Below are 21,691 nucleotides of genomic sequence, written 5' to 3'. Positions count from 1 at the left end.
TGTCCACATAAAGACAGGGTCATGGTGTGCTATCTTTTAGGGTCTCGTTCACATGACGTAAAGATATGATCCACAGAGAGAATAGTCATTTTTTGAAAATTCACTCCAAATATGTATAAACTATGCTGCATCTGAATTTGTCTAGAGAGCAAAGAGGGAAAAAGCCACTTCCCCCAATATCATTCAAATGAAGGTCGAACACTTAGGTCATATAAAAAAAAACTTTTGATTGATCAACTTTATTTGAAAATTGAATCTTTTAAATTTTCCCCATCATTCGATTTACCAAATCTCCATTTTCCCTTCAATCTTATTTTTTTAAATTATTTTATTTAATTTTATATTTTATTTTCTAATATAAAAATATATTTTAGTAATTTTTAATTATCTAAATAAATTTATTGTAATTCCATCCATAATTATTTTTACTTTTTTAGTTTTTTTAAAATTTACATTAATCATATTAATTTATTTTTAAAAATTCACATTAATCACAAAATATTATTTTAATCATAAATTTATTATTAATGTTAACATATAATTTTAAATAAATTTGGTAATAAAGATATTTTGATAAAAAAAATTCTTATCTCGATACTTATCATGTATATTTAAAAAACATATGAAAAAAAAAATACATTTAACAAACAATCTAATAAAAATCTTAAAATGCTTCATAAATTTATCTTGATCATTTTATATCCTGATCTAAAAAATATTCTAACATTATCTTGATACTCCCTTATTTTGTTCATTTTAACAAAACTTACCTAACTTTTTTAAACAAAATACTAACAAAAAGACAAAATGAATGTTATTATGAGTCTCAACTCATAATGAGACTCAAGTGAGTTAAATGACATAGCTGCAACATTTCATTTCATAGATGGAGTGAGTTAAATGACAGAAAGTAAATAGTTTAGGGGGATTTGTGACAATAGTAGAAGTATAGGAAACCATCAAGAGTAGTCCTGCTATTCCATTCCATTCCAATTTCCAGCTGATCAGGAATAGGAAATCATATACCCCAAAGAAAGCAATCAACTGTGTCAACTCATGCCAACTTGTTATAGTAAATTCTTTTTGCCACAGCTGACAGCTCCTTCCTCCTTGGAAAAAATGATTTGTGCCTGATAATAATACGGTAAGGTAAAAACGATTAGCCATAGGGGCTGATTCAGAATAGCATTTTTGTTTTCAGTTTTCAGTTTTCATTATCTTGGCATTGACAACGAAAACAAACAATTCCCCCTCACAACTTGGGGAATTCCACGTGGAAACAATTGGTATTAATTTCACTACCATTACTAAAATTCCAGCAACAGCTAAATATAAACCGGCTTGAACAGAAGTTTAAATTCTAAATTCTGTTCATTCAGCAACAGATCCATCGAATGGCTAAGGCAAAGTGTAAGAGGGTAAGCAGCAGGCACCTTAACTCAAACGGCCAAATCATTTGGGCTCTTTCGGGAAATGCAGCTTGATCAAGGTTGGAAGTTCAACGAGCTCAACTTGAGGCTTACCCAATAGAATACTCCTCAACTTTTCATCGCAGTTCACCACATTCTTGTTATTCGGGTCCTGAGCAAGAGAAATTAGCTTTTCATTTAGGTGCAAGGGGTAAATATTTCATACACCTATTCAGGGTTCAGGGTAAGTTTCAACTCAGATGCAATCGTAACACTCTGGCATACCCTCCTGCCCTCAGCGGAAGAAAAATACACACCCACACCCACAAGTACGTGTGCATATATATATATATATATATAAAATATTGCCAACTTATGAATCCAATGCAGAGACACTGCAATAAGCAGTAGCACATTTGCTTTGCTGAACCCCGAGGAAACAGAGAAGTCTTCAGTTGTGTGGTTCCTAAGAAAGGAATTAGTAATACTTGCCACAAGACTGAAGCAAGGGTCACAAGGTTGAAGATGGATATGATTATCAGAGTTCAGAACAGAGGATGAGTCGCCTTATAAATAAATAACAAACAAAATAGTAGCATCCTAGTAGTCACTCTCAGATAGTATACTAGGTTCTTTTCCTTGTCAAGAGTTAAAACACAAGTTCTTTGAACTGATAGCATCATGTTGGAGGCAGTAATCTACTAAATTCTAATGAGTTTACATATAAGAGTTTCATTACTTGATAGTGGTACAGTGCTATAACCATAATACATAAATGAACATATGGCTTTGCAACCTTACTTCCCAGCAGGACGCAACTATAAGAATTCTAATTCTCCAATCATCTCAATCGATGGCCACATCTCCTCTTCCTTAGGATGTTATTTTGAAGCATTCTATGTTTTAATAGGATTTAACAACAAATTGTTCACAAGCATGCACTGGTTTCAGAACATAATATGTTGAAATTACCTTCTTTTTTGTTTTTTCTTTATGGATCTTGCCAATCTAATGAACTCATCCTCTAGAAGGCATCTTATCATGACAGAGTGTATGACCCCCAATGAAAGTTTCATTTACTTGATGAATACTAAATTGCTTTCACCAATAAATACCAAAAGAACCTTCCAAAATAGTGCAGCAAATGAGAGATACTAAGTACAAGGGAATTAGCCTATAAAAGCCTGAAAACTTTCCCATCAAATTCTTTAAGAAGCAAATTACACCCCAAAAAGGGAACAAAATCAAGTGACAACATCTTCATATAGGGAGAAGGTAACACATGCAGTAATAGAACATTTTGAACTAAATATCACTATATCTATCATATCAGCAGAAAAATAGTATATTTCATTCTCATAGATGAAATTACAAAGCCTAATACATCAGAGCTCCACTTTATGGAATGAAAGATGTGTAAGTATCTGTATCACAGATCATTAATTGATTATACAACAGTAAATATAGTTATTTAATGGAATAATTATAAAAAATTCCTTTCTCAATTACAAAATTTAATATATTAAAGCTGAGAGAGAGAGACCTGGAGATTGTTGGCCTTGATATACGTCCAGACGTGAATAAAACAGCCTAGACGAGAAGCCTGAGATTGGCCCAAAAATTCTTTAAGTGTTGAGGGAAGATTTACAAGGTCAATCAAATTGGCGAGTTTCTTTGGGTTCTCAGCAATGGTCTTCTTCATCCGCTGTGACAGCATTGTTCTTAAATATACTTTGCTTTCTAAGTCCTGAAATACAATAAAGTTGTTAGTATAATAGGAGAAAAACTGACTTCTCCTTTAGGTAATCCGGAATACAGAAGAGATGGAAAATGATCTACAATTTATTCACAATAAACTAATATAGGCAACCACTGACAAATTGGTCTGGTTGGTAATATCATTAATAATCTACTACCAACAGGCAGCCTTCTACAAACTAGACAAGGTCTCACTGTGCCACAAGTAATTATTGAACTCAAAACTAACTTCAAAAGATTGAACTTTTAGTTTCTTCAAAGAAAGCCAAGTAAAGAAAGCTGAAAGGAAGAAACATAGACGAGGAGTGCTCTTTCCACCACATATACCTCTCTCACTAAGGCATTCCCTTTAATCCTTCTATTTCATTTTCCTTTCCACTGGGGCCTAATTTCACATGTAAAAACTCCTGAAATAGTGGTAAGAGATACCCATTTTAAGCGAAAAAAATAGCCTAGATACCATAGATGATAGCCTAGTCACCTATACAAAAAATATCAATGACAACAAAAGTAACGCAAACCATATCACCATGGTTGCTTTTGGATAAACGAAATTCAAATGATGTCATTTGAGTTTGTAATTTAAAATATTTGCATCGCAAAATCTCTCATTTGAAATGACACATTTTCCTTTTTTGGGGATCAAAATGCTTTGAACAAAATTGTATCCAAACAATGAATTTAGAATTCCAAAATTCAAATGACATGGTCAAATGAACGTATTCAAGTGCAACATAAAGTTATACAAAGTTTGCATCGACCAGGTAGACACCAGAAAACCTCTATCCAACTTATTACCATAACCTGCCACATGGATGGAAACAGGGGCGGATCCAGGAATTTAGGTTAGGGGGGCTGAAATTTAAAAATTAATGTAATAAAATTTTTATGTAATCAAAAAGTCAGTACAACATTAAACTTGTGCTCGACGAGGTTTTAAAACAAAAAATTCATTAAACTTATGTTAAATTGATTTTGCTCACTATGAATTGAAATATTTTTACTAGTGTGATCATCTCTCTTTCTGAAAAAAGATAATAATAATTTTCCTTTCTTATTGTTTCATTCTAAATTCTAAGGATACACAAACAAAAAATAACATAATTTAATAATCCAACAATTAAAATATTTAATTCAAAATTTGAGGCAAATGAAAGTCTAATACAACAACTCTATTTCTAGAGTTTAAACAAGAGAAGGCAAAAGTATGATCGATTCAAATATTCAATAACAGATTCACAATAACAAATTTTAGGCTTCCAATAACAAATTTCAGATTTCCAGCCAAGCCAATTTCTAAGTTCCTAACTAAATGCAGTAGTCAAATAGGTAAGCAGACACAAAGTTAGCAGAAAATCACTTACTTAAAACTTGAAAAAAGGCAGCGATTTCAACAACAAATCAAGCATAAACAAGAAAAAAAAATATGGCCGAAAAATAAAAAAACTATCTACATTTAGCTATCAATCGAGAGAATCAAACAACTGAAAGAATAGAAAACATACCTGGCGAATGAAGCAAATCTGGAAGCTTGGGGGGGGGGGTAAAACGAAGACCTGAATCAGAGGCAGGGCAGCGAGCAAGAGGGCGAAGCCGACTGGCCGAGCGAGCGTGGGGGCGAGGGCGAGGGCGAGCGAAAGCAAGAGAGAGGCAATCAGGCAGAGAGCGAGGGCGAGAGGCAGTGAGGGCGAGCGAGAGCGAGAGCGAGAGAAAGGCAGCGAGAGCAAAAGAGGCAGAGAGCGAGGGCGAGAGGCAGCAAGAGAGGCGGAGAGCGAGGGCGAGCGACAGCAAAAGAGAGCCAGCGAGGGCGAGCGAGAGCAAGAGAGAGGCAGAGAGCGAGGGCAAGCACGAGCGGACGAACAAGAGGAGGAGGCAGAGAGGGTGAGCCGTGAGCGAGAGCGAGAGCGAGGTCGAGAGAGGAAGGAGAAGAGAAGTCGAGCCAGGCCGTGGCTTGCAGGCAAGTGGGTGGGCTGGGAAAAATTAGGGTGGGCTGGGCTGATTTTGGGTGGGCTAATACTAAATAATTAAAAAATTTACTCTACACATTTTATTTTGGTTGTGGGCTGCCCTGGCAGCCCAAGGCAGCGCGCACATAGATCCGCAAGAAATGAAATTCCTCCTCTTTACCACAAAGAAAAAGAAAGTTGCCACATTGGTACCCACAATTTTGCACTGATTTATCAGAGCAGCCAATAGTTATCGACACGCAAGCTATCTCTTTCGAAAATTGAAAACGTCAAGCCAGTGACTTGGAAGAGGAATTTCATCAAACAGCTTGTCTTCCATACCAAACATCAAAAACCACCCCGTTCACCGTCCGATAAAAAATTATTCAAAGCCCCCAAATCAGCTTTTCACGGATAAAGAATCAAACACTTCTGAGGCGAAACCCTCGTGATAAACTGTGTCAATTGCGGCTATTGCAAAATGATATCTATGTGAGAGAAAACTCGTACCTGGATATTGGGGAAAAGATTTCAGTGTGGCGAGTGGAGACGTTTATATGGATGCAGTCACATCTTCTGAACTTCCCTTACCGAAGTGCAAGAGAAGGAAAAGAGTGTTGACTCAATAATCCCAACCGCAAGCAATGACGCAAAATAGCAAACGACGCGGGCGTCACAAATGAATGGCACATTAAACAAAGTTAGGGCAGAATCTCAGCTGGTTGAGAAACGATGCAATTCAAAGGGAAGTGTAGTCCTGGAGGTGCGGGGGTATCCTAAACGTAATATACAAAATAGAATATGTTTTTGTGCAAATAAATTTAAGTTATATTTGTACAAAGATTTAGACTTTTTTAGAGCAAGTCCTATTTATATAGGAATTTAATTTGAACAAATGATTGTTAATTATTTTTTGAATATAATCTCATATATTAAAGCTTTTTTTTATAGTCTCCATTCATTAAATTCATAATCATAGAAAATATAATCAAAACACTTTCAAATCATATAAAAATAGACCATACTATTAGTATTTCTTAGGACTATACCTTAAATTACACAATACATTATAAATAATAAAAATAATTCTCACACCTCATCATCTCGTGTCGCCTCACCACTTTAAAGTAAAGGATATTTTAAATATTTTAACTATATTATGTAATCTAAATCCTAACCCCTGTACTATTAACATTTTCCTATAAAAATTAAAGAAAAATTCATCACTTTGCTCATCAAAAGACAAAACTCTTTGTGGGTGACTCCAAATCCACATAATTATATATTCTAAATCACCCACTTATAAAAATGGTTAGAAGCAAACTATCTTTTTAACCAATTAACAAACACTTCACCATAATTCTTTTTTGAATAGAGAGACCAAATTAACCTTAAAATCGCAAAAATTTGAACGCTAACTGTAAGCTTATAAAAAAGCTAATATCATATGGAAAAAAAAAAAAACTAATCTCCTAATTTCATTTTATTCGGCAGAAGAAAAACTAAATCATAATAATACTAGTACGACTGTTGCCATATATATATATATATATACAAATGAGAATGGCTGCTGCTGTTTCCACAAATATGTGATATCTATTTGACTATTGACTCTTGATACACCGAGAGATGCCCTAAGCTATGCATTCCATAAATTATTGAAATATTTAAAGAAAATGAAAGCACAAGTTTAGAATACACTGATTGATGCATGAACAGTACTATTGCACCAATTTCAACTTCTTCTCTATAGACAGGTGTCATCTATGAGGCAGCTGAAGCCCTTAGTCGTAGGGATTTCGGAAACTCTTCAGTAGTTCTGGGATGTCATAACCCAGCATATCATCAACAGCTTGTATCATTTTAGGCTTCAGCTTCTCAAACTTGTCGATGTTGTAGCCGTTCAAGGTCTCCTTGAATTGCTCGATGTTCGGGAAGTCTCCCGCCGGTAAATGGAACTCCCTTTGGACCTATTGTAGAATAATAACATAATATTTTATCTCATTAGGTGGAGTCGGCTAACTCAACCATAAAAGAAATTATCTGTGAAAACGAGCTGGTACCGGTCCCCTCTTAACAAAATAGGCATCCAATATTCAGGTAGTAAACTAGGGAATGTATTTTCAACTTCCTAGGTAAGACTAAAGTAGGGCTGAATGAGTTTATTGCTTGTGATTCCTATCTATAGTTGGCGGAACTCCAGATGGAGGAGGGATATGTTAGATAACCGATGACCAAAATAAAGCTCATCTGATCAAATAAAATGAATTCAAGACAACTAAAAAGAATTAAAAGCCAAAAAAAAAAAGATTGCGTGAGTGTGAGAATAGGACAGACCTTTACAAACTCATCTGCTAAATTATCAATGAGTCTCTGTTGAGTTTTAGCTTTGCCAATCATGGCAGGCATCTCTTTCTTGAGATGACTGATGATGTAAGCATGGATCTTGGCAGCTCTAGCCCGTTTCACAAATTCATTGATCTGTGCATAAGATATGTAATCAGAATCATTGCAGGTCATTGGTTTTGACTTATTTGTTGGTGCAAAATCAGAAATATAAGTGACAGAGAACTCCAAATTAGTGAACTCACACGAGAATCACAGGCCTTCTTTGGTATGTCCTTCAGATCCGACAGAAGATCATCCTGTTCTTTCTCGAAAAGGTCTTTGCCAATTGGACCCACAGCAGCCTCATTTACAGGTTTGTCATTGAATGAGCTGCCAGAACCCAAAATAACAAATTAAATTTTCATCTAGCAAACAAACAAATTAATTTTGCTGAACGTAGAAATTAATTTAGAGTTTGTAAGTGGTAGGTAGACTAGTTGTTGCTTTCATATCGAGCCAAATTCAATCTACTTAAATGGAAAAAAGAAAAAATGTGAAATCCTTACATAAGATTAAGAACTTACCCAATATAAACACGCACAACCTCAGGAGTATTGAGTACTTTCCCAAGTGACCACATCAGTGCTCCATAGACCCTCATCAGCTACGTTGCCATCATTAAACAGATTAAATTGCCACCACCAGTCACAAAACAAGTTAGAGATCACTATGACATTCAAATAGCAATACACTATCTTACTTGTTGAGTATCAATTTGATCTGCCTTGTTCAAAACTACACGGATCTTGTCATCATGACCCCGTAAAGAATAAATCACACGTCTGAATTCATCACTGATATCAAGTTTATGTGGATCAAAAAGAAGTAGAATGAGGTCGCACTTTGCAGCAAACCAAGATGTCACACCAGTAAAATCATAGCTCCTCTGTGTCCGTTGCTTCTCACCGGATAAAACTCCAGGAGTATCAACCAATGAGATGTGCTCCAGCAGCTTCAGATATTCAAAACCAGAAAAAGTTTTCAGAATCATATAAAAAACTAATTATGAAAATTTTAATTGAAATCCTAAAAATAATTAACTGGGTGTGGCATCTGGGAACACTCAAATTTTGACAGAAATGCAGTTCCAAAAGTTGTCAGACCACTGAATGGCATATCTGCTTGAACAGCAATAGTATTCCCTGGAATACTTCTTTCATCAGGTCCATTCTGTGCAGAAGCAAAATTAAGTAGTGAAGCTATTGAATAAAAGAAAAAATTATATAAAAGCTCAAGCACAAAATTCACTAGTGAATGGAGCTGAGACTGAGAGAGGTTTGGGAAAAAGAATTCAGAGAGAACCTCAGTGAAATTGAATGAAGTACCAGACTAGACTGACTGAATAGAAAAGTTATTCCAACAAAATGAAAAACTATAAGACCAAGAAATAAGGTAATTCATCTCTTAGGGGATATCCCAGCAGCATAGCCTACATTCTCATTAAAAAGACATAAGCTATGCCCAACTAAGTCATTGATAAGCTACTGAATAATAGTCTAGATTGTATTACTTATAAATTATAATCAAAGGGAATTACAAGGCTGGAGAATTAACGAAATGAAAGAAAAATGGACATTCGAGAGGTCCACACTCTCCCTCAAGCTTCACCCAAAATATTCTCCCCTTCTACTCTATTTGTTCCCCCTATTTATAGGTTGTTAGCTCTCCCCATTCTCCCCAACGAAATCTGTTGCCCGCACATGCCCCCTTGTTTGCTCTTCCCATTCTACCCCTTAACTGAATCTGTTGCTTGCACATGCACCAAGTGGCCCCTTCCAATTTCAGTATCCCTATTCTGCCCTTGCTTCTTGAGTCTTTGGTAGCGGAAGTGCATGGGATGCCTATCAGTCATCTCTCATGAAATAAACAAACAAATAAATAAATACTTCAGGCAATCCAATTTCAGGCACTATTTCTTGAAAATGTAAGCCAACAAGAAGTCTAAAATTATAACCTTCAAGCAAAAACCACCACCCAGCTGATCCTAGAAGTGGATTTTCATAATCTAACTGCTTATCCATATCTTGGTTAACATCATGAACAAGAATTTAACTTTTTAAATTGCCCCTCTCAAAAGGATTAATTTTTTATAGTTTTTCTTTCTGTATTCATTAATTTTCCTTAATTATTGCTCTTTGTTTAGTTTCCCACACTCTAATATTATGAGTAAAAAAAAAAAGACAAAAATATCTCTCATGAATAATGAATTGTGGCAAGCTCAATAAACAATTCTGCTACTTGAACTCTTGAAACACTAAACCCCAAGCTTAGCTCAATTAGTTTAGATAAATTTGTTTGAATACCTGAATTGACGCATTCAACGCAAGAATATCTTAGCTCATGAAAGTAAGGGAATACATCTCACCGCAGCCATATCAGAATGTACTGCATTTTCTACCCGAATGTACTGCATTGACAATTATTTCAGCAATGCTACATCGTCATCATCACAAGACTTAATCCCAACAAGTTGGATCAGCTACATGAATTCTAAGTCTCCAATCATCTTTATCAATGATGATATATCTTGCGAAGTGATTATATCCAATGTCACAACTAAGAGCTTCCACTGAGTTTCCATTGGCTTTTGGAATAACTCTGTTTCTAGAGTTAAATTCAGACTGCAGATTCTCAGCTTAAAACTTCAATTGCTTTCAGCCAATAAAATAATACCATATCGCGCCTTTTAAAGTGATTGTGGAGAAGCAATATATAACAACAACAATCACAAGCCTTAATCCCAATTTTTTTTTTTTCTATTGTTAAATTCTGGCTGCAGATTCCCAGCTTAAAACTTCAATTGGCTTCAGGGAATAGAATAACGCCGTATTGTAGTTTTTATAAGTGATTTTGAGGAGACAACTTACAACAACCACTACCACTAGATGGGATCAACTAACATGAATTCTAGCAGTCTAACCATCTCCATCCATTGTCATATCTTTTATATTTGAATAAGCAATATAAAAAATAATAATTTATACATACCATGACAACGACAAATCGATCTGTCGTAGGCTCAGGTCCAATATGAGCTCCTGTTGACCACAAAAAAAATATATGACAGATAATATGAATTTTCCCAATCACTAGAGAGAGCTAGGGAGAATAACTTGCCTGGGTAACTACTCTTAAGTAAATGTTGAATAAATGTTGTTTTCCCAGTGGAGTATTGACCCAGCAGCATAACCATAGGTTTGGCATCAAAATCACTGTTTGTCTACAAAAATAGAGCACCAAATTACATATGTACTTAGATATTTGAGCAAATATTAATAAAATAGAAAAGAAAAGAAAAAATCGAATCAAGAGCATTTTTAAGCATTTTAACCATCTTAAGTAATGGAGGCCACATTCCAATCACTCACCAGTAAAGGGGACACAAAATCATTGAAATGATATGTAACCTCCAATGGCTTCAATTTCTGTACATACAACTTCTTCAAGCCATCAACAATTGATGTCACAGAGGACAACGGTACCTGATAATATACACGAGAAGAAAGAAAACACCATGATAAGAACTAAGACATGAAATGAAACTTAACAAATTAACCGAGAAACTCAAATTGGGGAATTACATGTAACATTTAGGATTTTGCAACAAAGATAAAGATGAAAAGTTGACAACAGTCATAGGGGATGACAACAGTCAGGGGCTTACAATATAAACCACAAATCAAGCCAATTATGGTGGCTGGCTACAATCTAGTGCTCATATAGTAAACTCAGCTCAAAGTAAAAAATCCCCACATATGAATACATGGACCTCTCCCTCCGGTTCAGTCCATCTAGAATCACTCCCTACAAAACTTCTGTGAAGATTTCTCATTTGCAGTCTTGGCATTATGTTTTGCTCAGCTCATGCAAATCTTGCACTTTTATGTTAAATCAATCATTCTTTTAATACTGATCTTGAATTTTCAAGTGTTGACTTGACCTACAAAAGGAATCGTCTTAAGGTTCTCTTAAGAAGCCCACTCAGGATTTTCCACACACACAGAAATGTGCTGCTCAATCCAAACATGATGTGGGGTCACATTACCCCATAAACATGTATGAAATGAATGATTAACAAAGAATAAGTCAATTGAATGTACAAATGAATGTATAAGTTGCTTAACTAAAATCAGATCTAAAATAATTGTAAGATTCACTTTGCATAAAGAAGAGCATCAATCTAGGGATGCATGAATGAATGCTCGATATATCAAAAGATTAAGGATCCAGAACATACTCATCAAGAATATATCATTTTAGCTTTGCAGTATCTTTCAGAAATAATTAATATCTTGAACCATCACCAAAAATTCTGGAACATAAATCGTGTAAAATTGTATTTCATAATATATGATCTGTTACATCATTAATGCAACCTTTTCCACAAAACAAACTGGCTTTGATGCTGGTCATAGAATCCTTATTCCCATAGTACATTGTACAGACAGAAGTAGGGGCAACATATGCAAGTCACTAGCAATAAGATCCATATATCTCACAACCAGGTTCAATTTTAAGGTCTATGAGAAGTACCATGATCCTAATTTGGTTTGGGAAAACCATAAGGATCCAAAATATGAAAACAGAAGCAGTAGAAATTTTGATATCCTTCTCTTCCACCTATGCCTAGAAAACTTGTAGCAATTTCGAAATGTTTTTCACTCTAGCTGCTCAAACATAATCACTAATGTTGAACTTTCATTAATGGTACACATAATCAACAATTTACATTACACTTAGCATTTTTCATATGAGAGCATTACACTTGGAACAAGAACAAAAATTGATCCCTCTCATATAACTGCATCTTTTCATACTTCAAATGCAACCAAAAATAATATTTTACGTCAGGCAATGAAAAAATATGAAGATAGATAGGCCATGCATTACCCTATACAAGGACAATAAATGTATTGTATTACAACAAAATTTCTTGTCAATTGTACAAATTGTAAACATTGACCAATATAACTGCAGGCAGAAAACATTTGCAGACAACCATGCTCTTATGAAAACATTTGCAGGGTACTTTAAGTGGAAAGGTTTGGTGTTTTGTTTTGTAGAGGAACATTACAATATCCCAAATCTTTTGTCAACCTTCAGTTCTATAAAAGAAGATAATGAATTAATATTTTAATCTTCACAAAACAGGGGAAAGAATGCAAATTGCAAAGGAAAATGGAAAGCCTTCTAGAAGACAGAGAAAAAAAAAAGACCCTAGACATTAAAAAAAAAAAAAAGATCATAGACATTAAAAAAAAAAATGCAGAACCTTTATATTGGCTTGAAAATTGAACTAGGTTATAAATCTGCACTTTAGAGAACCAAAGATAATCACATACTAGTAATAATAAAAATGACAATTTAATAGCCTTTTTTAGTGATATTCACCCCATAGCAATTCAAAATCTAAAACTACTTGATTCTTTTTGCCCACATAATTGAGACATGTCAATTCTGTTTAGCATCCACCATATGGATTTCTAGGTGGTACCGCTGGAAAAAAGTCCCAGCCAATAATGCCATTTCTAGAACAAGACAGGATACAACATAACCAAAAGAACCCAACAATTTAGCACTAAACAAAGTCATTTTAAGCGGAAAGTGAGAATAAAAGAAAGATCATAAACAATACTTGTGCAATGAGAAGGCTATTATCAAAGCTTTAAAGAATATTTATATAATTCTTAAGTTCTCATAAAAGAACACCAATAGTTAATTAGTCAACCTCTTCCAGTTCTAATCACAGGTATGGACACCCAGCCAACCATCTTATTGTTTGAGAGCTCCAGTGAGTCATAAACGAGTGGAGAATATGTGCAGCATCAGAATTTCAAAGAACCTTTAATTTTGACTCGGAAGAAGAATGAACTACTTGAGATCTTATGAACAAACAACAGTACCATGGCTCTACCAGAAACTTCAATTGAATAAATACAGAGAAAAAAAAGAAAAGGGAACAACAACAGCAAGAAGCTTAAACAGGGTTACCTTCTTTGCAGACTTCAAAGAAGTAAACCATTGAGCTGATGGAGATTGTTGCAATACAGAACTACCTGTATTGTTGTTATTAGTTAACTTTAAAACATAAAATGGCTTTCTCACAGTTAAAGAGGGGAAAAACAAGCTCCTACCATTTAGTTCAGCCTCGCTTGACTTGGGTGTATGCTTTTTCTTCTGTACATCATCAATTAACATGTTAAAACAATCTGTTACAACTTCTACAAGATGAATTTCAAGAACAAGAAAAGTAAAAAGGACATTAGTGTGCTTACAGCAAGTAATGCATCCAAACCTTCCATAGTTGGGGGATTTAAATTTTCCAAGTCAACTGCAAGAGATTACAATATATTAATTCAAAAGGACTACAATCATCTGTGGCTCAAATACTTTATCTACTGCTCAGGTTGTCAACTTGACCTTACAGTCAAACCACCCGTAAATCCAAATGACAAACTGCTGATTTGCAATACTTTTTTCGATAAGTGATTTGCAAACTTACCATCGCCATGTAAGATTTCATTAGTCAGCACATGTCCACTTTGAGTCAAAGAAACTAACTGCAAATTCCAGAGGTGTTACCTTCTACCAAGAATATATAAATAACAGAAAGAAAAAGAAACCAAAGGATACAAATAAATCTGAACCTGCATGGCTGCAATGAACTCTTTAAAACCAAGAAAACCTTGTCGTTTGGAATCTGCAATTGCCCATATCTTGTAAATAAGAAAAACAGAAAAGATTAGTCATGATTAGAGATGTAAATGGGTCCCAATTAAATCCATTTAAAATTAAAACAAGTGCAAAAATTCATAATTGGGGGATATATGCAAGAGCTTTAATAGAAAATCTACTGAACCAAGTATGTAAATGGGTCTAATCAGGGACCCATATACATCCCTAGACAGGTTGTGTAACGGCCCGCCTCCCGGAGCCCCTACCGCGGACAGAGGATCCGTGAGAGGGTCATTATAAAAATGATATCGAACAATGACGCACCTACAACACACACATAACCCTTTTTGAAATCATAATTTTTTTTTTATTATAACATCTCATCATAATCTTTACAACCATTCATCACTTGGGCCCCACCTGGGCTTACATAACATGCGACAAACTCTGAAAACATAAACATTAACCTTATTAAGACACGATGACACCCAGGATCTAGTTTTGGGAGAGCTCTGCACTGGCTACCATGACTTGACGGTCTGGACCCAAACCCCGATGAACACACCTGCGATCTCAGGATATGCTGACCTGGAATGATGTAAAACAACATGAGTCGCGAGACTCAGCAAGCTCTAGAAAGAAAGGTTACGGGTTTAGGATAGGACTCTTCCCATGACACCCCATGCAATTCATGTTAGTGAAATCACGCCATGTCATGAGCTATACGTACCTTACTTCTACATGCATAACATAAAATAAACTGCACATAAGGAACCAGGGGCCCACATAAGTCAAACATTGGCACCCGGGTCCCACATACAAACCTGTTGTAGCCTAACATAGGCTACCATATCATCATTCTCTTAGACCAGCCTTTTCCTGACATGGTCGGCTTTTCCTGACATTCAACTTTTGTCTTTTCCTGATACTTGTTACATACTTTTCCTGATTCCCATCATATTCTCATGTGTTCATCATGTCATACATCACATAATCATATACTTCCGCGATCTTGGTCTTCCCTCGGGCCAACCCCGAGCTAATATCTAAGCCGAGCCGAAGCTCACATGAGTCGGTACTCCCGACACCTGGCACGGTACTCCCGTCCAGAATAACAGTAACGTTAGAACCATGCGATGCAACACATAAGAAATGCAAGGGCTTCCGTAGCATAAACGTGATGACAAGGCCCCCATAAACCAAACATCAGGCCCTGCTACGCCCACACATAAGAATTCACACATGCGACATGCTCTAAATGCATATGCTCATCTAGGGTACCCAAATTGGCTCTTGGACCAACCGGGTCATGCAAATGCTCATACATCCCATCACACACAAAGCATGTCCCCATGTGAATGCAACCCAGCCCTTTGTAGCACACACATCATGAAATGCACAAGCCAAGGCGGGAATCTGGAGTACCAGCTCTTCTGGCCGTCTAGCGCTTATCGTAACAACCGATGACTGGCGCCCATACATCCAGCCATCAACTGCCACGACCCACGGTCAACAGTCAGTGGCTTTGTATCCATACCCTTAGACACACTTACTGACCCTATTAACTTTAGATTCTCTAAACTTAACATTACACAACATTTCTCCATAACTTTTCATGTACATAATCACATAGCATCATGACATCATTCTCATTCTTCCTCATTCATAGAAAACCATCTCAACATACATAATAGACTCTTTAACACATTTTCCTAATTCAGACCATAACCAATTTCTCTAAGAACTTAACCCCAATGGGTCCGGCATCATTCCCAAGGAAAGCGGAGCGATACGAAGCTCCATGACGGTTGAAATAAAAGACGCCATGACATCCTTACTAAACTTATCCCATTAACAATAAACTTATTAATAAAATAAAAGTCATAAAATGGTTACTACGCGGATTATTATTATTTATGCGTAGAACTGAGTCATGGTGAGGGAGGGTTTAGAGTACAAGAAACCTCAAAGACTTTCACGGGAAATAAATAGCGTGAGAAGAGGGTTAAGAGCTTGCCTGAAAATGGTTGATTTCAGCCTCTCTTGTGCTCCCGATGCGAATTAAAACGTTTCCTATCAAATAATACAACCGTGACTTAAATCGGTTAATTCTAACGCGTAAACTGTATAATCTAACCGTATAAAATTCATGATTTAAACATATAACACTTATATAAATTTTACCCACTTACCTGAAAATTTTAAACATCAAATAACCACCAAAATCCCTTGATTTTTCCTCCAATTTTTCCTCGTTTTCTTTACTGCCGCCGAGCTACATCTTTTTCATCCTATTTTTTCCTTCTGCAAATGGCTCCAGAGCTCCTCGTTTAAGGCCTTTAAAGGCCCCCCATGCTTGCTGCCCAAGTCTCCACCAATTTTATCACATTTGAGTGGCTTTTAAGCCATACAAAGATAAGGCTAAGAAACGGCCACGCACAGCACACACAAACAAGTATATATATATATATATATATTAACTAATTAGTTTAATTTAATTTGATTTGGTTAACTCTTTTATTATTATTATTATTTTATAAAGACTTTCAATTAATTTAATTAATTACCTTAATTTTCTATTTCTTCAAAATAACATAATTAAACATTTTCTCTTAATTCCTCAAACATACCACAAATAAATATTTTCTCCACAATTTTCAAATACTCCAAAATATCCTCAAACACCCAAATTAATTATTTTTACTTGTCTCCAAATTTTGGGATGCTACATTTCTCCCCTCCTTATTGGAATTTCGTCCTCGAAATTCACGCTCAATCCAGCTTCTCAAGACATACTCGCAACTCTTCATGAATTTACTCAACATCACTTTTGGGACATTCCATATCATCATTTTCCAATATCTCACTGGGCATCTTGCGTCACTAAATCATCCTCGAGGTCTCATTTTTTTTTGTACCGAGTCAACTATCAACCTCAATTTTCTTATAGCACTAATGACTTCCAAATCGTCTTATTACTCACTTCAACTATAAGGTTGACCCTAATTTGGCTAGCACCATTATACACCTTGCCCACCGAATTCCCATTTGGGAGTCCTTATTTACCGCAAATTCCCTTAGGTGGGTTCTAATATCCAACTTTTGCTTATTGGCTTACATAACACTTCCTATTATAGCTTTCTACAGGCAATCACTTTTGCTACCATGAAACTACCCAAGCACATCCTTAACATCCTGTAATCATTTATCATGCACCTAGCCTCTCACTTATATCCTATCTTCCATCAAGGCCGCAAGCAAACACCGATAGAGACACAAACACCTTGATCAACCTAGACATCGGGCACGTACCTTGAGTGGGGTTTATTCCTACCATTTACTCTTGGCTAACCTCAACATCTACAGAATCTTGACCCGAGTCACTAGCCTTCCATCACGCGTTGCAACATTTAATTCCTAAACACCCACGAATCGCCAAACTCCCAACGATGGCAACTGGAATCTATTCCTTTCATTTCTAGTACCTCTGGCCCTCAAGCCTAACATTCACTTCCTTATATAGCAACCATATTCAGAAGTCCAGATTATAACTAATCGCACCTCGAATACCATTCTAGCCATACGACCCATGACACACGCCTAACTCTACCCGATCGTCCTATGTGTGCAGAGTCACCTCCCTTAAACTTAACTTGCTCTGATACCAAACTGTAACGGCCCGCCTCCCGGAGCCCCTACCGCGGACAGAGGATCCGTGAGAGGGTCATTATAAAAATGATATCGAACAATGACGCACCTACAACACACACATAACCCTTTTTGAAATCATAATTTTTTTTTTATTATAACATCTCATCATAATCTTTACAACCATTCATCACTTGGGCCCCACCTGGGCTTACATAACATGCGACAAACTCTGAAAACATAAACATTAACCTTATTAAGACACGATGACACCCAGGATCTAGTTTTGGGAGAGCTCTGCACTGGCTACCATGACTTGACGGTCTGGACCCAAACCCCGATGAACACACCTGCGATCTCAGGATATGCTGACCTGGAATGATGTAAAACAACATGAGTCGCGAGACTCAGCAAGCTCTAGAAAGAAAGGTTACGGGTTTAGGATAGGACTCTTCCCATGACACCCCATGCAATTCATGTTAGTGAAATCACGCCATGTCATGAGCTATACGTACCTTACTTCTACATGCATAACATAAAATAAACTGCACATAAGGAACCAGGGGCCCACATAAGTCAAACATTGGCACCCGGGTCCCACATACAAACCTGTTGTAGCCTAACATAGGCTACCATATCATCATTCTCTTAGACCAGCCTTTTCCTGACATGGTCGGCTTTTCCTGACATTCAACTTTTGTCTTTTCCTGATACTTGTTACATACTTTTCCTGATTCCCATCATATTCTCATGTGTTCATCATGTCATACATCACATAATCATATACTTCCGCGATCTTGGTCTTCCCTCGGGCCAACCCCGAGCTAATATCTAAGCCGAGCCGAAGCTCACATGAGTCGGTACTCCCGACACCTGGCACGGTACTCCCGTCCAGAATAACAGTAACGTTAGAACCATGCGATGCAACACATAAGAAATGCAAGGGCTTCCGTAGCATAAACGTGATGACAAGGCCCCCATAAACCAAACATCAGGCCCTGCTACGCCCACACATAAGAATTCACACATGCGACATGCTCTAAATGCATATGCTCATCTAGGGTACCCAAATTGGCTCTTGGACCAACCGGGTCATGCAAATGCTCATACATCCCATCACACACAAAGCATGTCCCCATGTGAATGCAACCCAGCCCTTTGTAGCACACACATCATGAAATGCACAAGCCAAGGCGGGAATCTGGAGTACCAGCTCTTCTGGCCGTCTAGCGCTTATCGTAACAACCGATGACTGGCGCCCATACATCCAGCCATCAACTGCCACGACCCACGGTCAACAGTCAGTGGCTTTGTATCCATACCCTTAGACACACTTACTGACCCTATTAACTTTAGATTCTCTAAACTTAACATTACACAACATTTCTCCATAACTTTTCATGTACATAATCACATAGCATCATGACATCATTCTCATTCTTCCTCATTCATAGAAAACCATCTCAACATACATAATAGACTCTTTAACACATTTTCCTAATTCAGACCATAACCAATTTCTCTAAGAACTTAACCCCAATGGGTCCGGCATCATTCCCAAGGAAAGCGGAGCGATACGAAGCTCCATGACGGTTGAAATAAAAGACGCCATGACATCCTTACTAAACTTATCCCATTAACAATAAACTTATTAATAAAATAAAAGTCATAAAATGGTTACTACGCGGATTATTATTATTTATGCGTAGAACTGAGTCATGGTGAGGGAGGGTTTAGAGTACAAGAAACCTCAAAGACTTTCACGGGAAATAAATAGCGTGAGAAGAGGGTTAAGAGCTTGCCTGAAAATGGTTGATTTCAGCCTCTCTTGTGCTCCCGATGCGAATTAAAACGTTTCCTATCAAATAATACAACCGTGACTTAAATCGGTTAATTCTAACGCGTAAACTGTATAATCTAACCGTATAAAATTCATGATTTAAACATATAACACTTATATAAATTTTACCCACTTACCTGAAAATTTTAAACATCAAATAACCACCAAAATCCCTTGATTTTTCCTCCAATTTTTCCTCGTTTTCTTTACTGCCGCCGAGCTACATCTTTTTCATCCTATTTTTTCCTTCTGCAAATGGCTCCAGAGCTCCTCGTTTAAGGCCTTTAAAGGCCCCCCATGCTTGCTGCCCAAGTCTCCACCAATTTTATCACATTTGAGTGGCTTTTAAGCCATACAAAGATAAGGCTAAGAAACGGCCACGCACAGCACACACAAACAAGTATATATATATATATATATTAACTAATTAGTTTAATTTAATTTGATTTGGTTAACTCTTTTATTATTATTATTATTTTATAAAGACTTTCAATTAATTTAATTAATTACCTTAATTTTCTATTTCTTCAAAATAACATAATTAAACATTTTCTCTTAATTCCTCAAACATACCACAAATAAATATTTTCTCCACAATTTTCAAATACTCCAAAATATCCTCAAACACCCAAATTAATTATTTTTACTTGTCTCCAAATTTTGGGATGCTACAGGTTGAAAATTGTTCAAACAACAAAAGAAATCAAACTCCATTCACAGATGCAGCTGATTGCATGTAAGTAATCAAATACAGGATGAAGCGTGCATATACATACATATCAGTGAATTTTTATAAAATGTACACTTTGGTTGATAAAGCCACTCTCCTACTTCTCAAGCAATAAATGCCTATACTAGGCCACCTCAAAAACCACAGAAAAAAAAAGAAAAAGAAAACCTAGCCCGAACCTAACCAACCCCCCCCCCCCCCCCCCCCCCCAAAAAAAAGGCATGAAAATTAAAATGAAAACTTTAACATCGATGTAAAAATCAGTAATGAGAAGTCAAAAAAAATGAAGAAAGTAGAAGAAATGACTCAATAAGGGCTCAAACTTTTGAATAATATTGTATTATAAAAGAAAACGGGAATAACTGGTAGAAATTTTACAGCCAATATGATGATATCAGAATCAGTTACATAAAACTTATTCAATTAAATAGATTGTACCCTCTGACCCCATTTGGAATCATCCAATTAATCCACATTCCATATATGTATGTGTGTGTGTATCTGGCTCATAAAATTTTAAAGAAGCAACTCCAGTAAGACCAACAGAAAATCAATTCTGTAAAAGGGTTAAACTGGAGGATTTTCATGATTAAACCTATTGGCTCTAGAATGTGCATCGTTGCCCTGCTGGGGAGTCATGGGTCCATACTATATTCCTTTTGATTTGGTTCTAAAAAATGAGAACAGAATTAGCAAACTATTGGTTGGTTTGGGGCGGAGGGGCAACGTTACTGCAAAGTAATATTTCCGTGAGACAAATGCAGCGTAGAAGAATTAGTTAAACGAACAAGGAATAAAACCCTAACTATTTCCGGTTGAAGACAAATTGGAAGTAATTTAAGAACATCAAAGCTAGGCCGCCAAAACGAATCAGAATATCTCTATTTTCTGCATATTCCACCCTTTCTCTCAGCAAACCAAGCAGGGAACTACAACCAAACTGAAAACGGTAAAAGAACCGGCGACCTACCTGCTTGAGATCATGTTTAGGCAAGTTGGACATAGCAAAGAACTTGATGGCGTCGTTTCCCGTAATGCGCCCGTCGGAATCTGAAATCAACAGCTTAAATCACCAATCAACATGCAAATACGCATGTATATATAAATATATATATGTGCATTAAGAGGAGGAATAGCGAAGCATTAAGAGGAACCTGAATCAGCGAAGTTGAACCATTCCTGGTAGATCTTCTCGTGCTCCTTGGAGCATTTACCAATCGGAGACGAATCTATTTCCATCGGAGGCGAATACGGAAATCCAGCAATCAGAGGAGATATCGAATCGGGCGGCTTGGTT

At 36.5% G+C, this 21,691-nt stretch overlaps 2 protein-coding genes across 4 annotated transcripts; both read right to left on the bottom strand.

Annotated features, from left to right (window-relative positions):
* Positions 1–792: 792 nt before the first annotated feature.
* LOC127812335 (upstream activation factor subunit UAF30) lies at positions 793–5,880 on the bottom strand. 3 transcript variants are annotated; one of them, XM_052352766.1, is made up of 4 exons: positions 5,624–5,880; positions 2,953–3,156; positions 1,434–1,581; positions 793–1,130 (listed from the first exon to the last, which is right to left on the bottom strand). In XM_052352766.1, exons 2-3 carry the CDS (start codon positions 3,124–3,126, stop codon positions 1,453–1,455), a joined length of 303 nt encoding a protein of 100 aa, XP_052208726.1. In that variant the 5' UTR covers positions 3,127–3,156; positions 5,624–5,880; the 3' UTR covers positions 793–1,130; positions 1,434–1,452. The 3 variants fall into 3 exon arrangements, with proteins under 3 accessions (XP_052208726.1, XP_052208728.1, XP_052208727.1); XM_052352768.1 differs by lacking the exon at positions 5,624–5,880 and adding an exon at positions 4,673–5,164; XM_052352767.1 differs by lacking the exon at positions 5,624–5,880 and adding an exon at positions 3,495–4,628.
* Positions 5,881–6,623: 743 nt separating this feature from the next.
* On the bottom strand, positions 6,624–21,691 carry LOC127811663 (EH domain-containing protein 1). Its single transcript, XM_052351735.1, has 16 exons — positions 21,549–21,691; positions 21,365–21,444; positions 14,149–14,217; positions 14,004–14,061; positions 13,777–13,832; positions 13,636–13,678; positions 13,493–13,557; positions 10,870–10,983; positions 10,619–10,721; positions 10,490–10,539; positions 8,543–8,671; positions 8,202–8,453; positions 8,026–8,105; positions 7,705–7,831; positions 7,451–7,594; positions 6,624–7,083 (listed from the first exon to the last, which is right to left on the bottom strand). The coding sequence occupies exons 1-16, from the start codon at positions 21,631–21,633 to the stop codon at positions 6,898–6,900; spliced, it is 1,641 nt and encodes a 546-aa protein (XP_052207695.1). The 5' UTR covers positions 21,634–21,691; the 3' UTR covers positions 6,624–6,897.

The sequence above is a fragment of the Diospyros lotus genome, chromosome 10, assembly GCF_014633365.1.
Source record: "Diospyros lotus cultivar Yz01 chromosome 10, ASM1463336v1, whole genome shotgun sequence".
Lineage (NCBI taxonomy): Eukaryota > Viridiplantae > Streptophyta > Magnoliopsida > Ericales > Ebenaceae > Diospyros > Diospyros lotus.
This window is presented reverse-complemented; position numbering and strand designations above follow the sequence as displayed.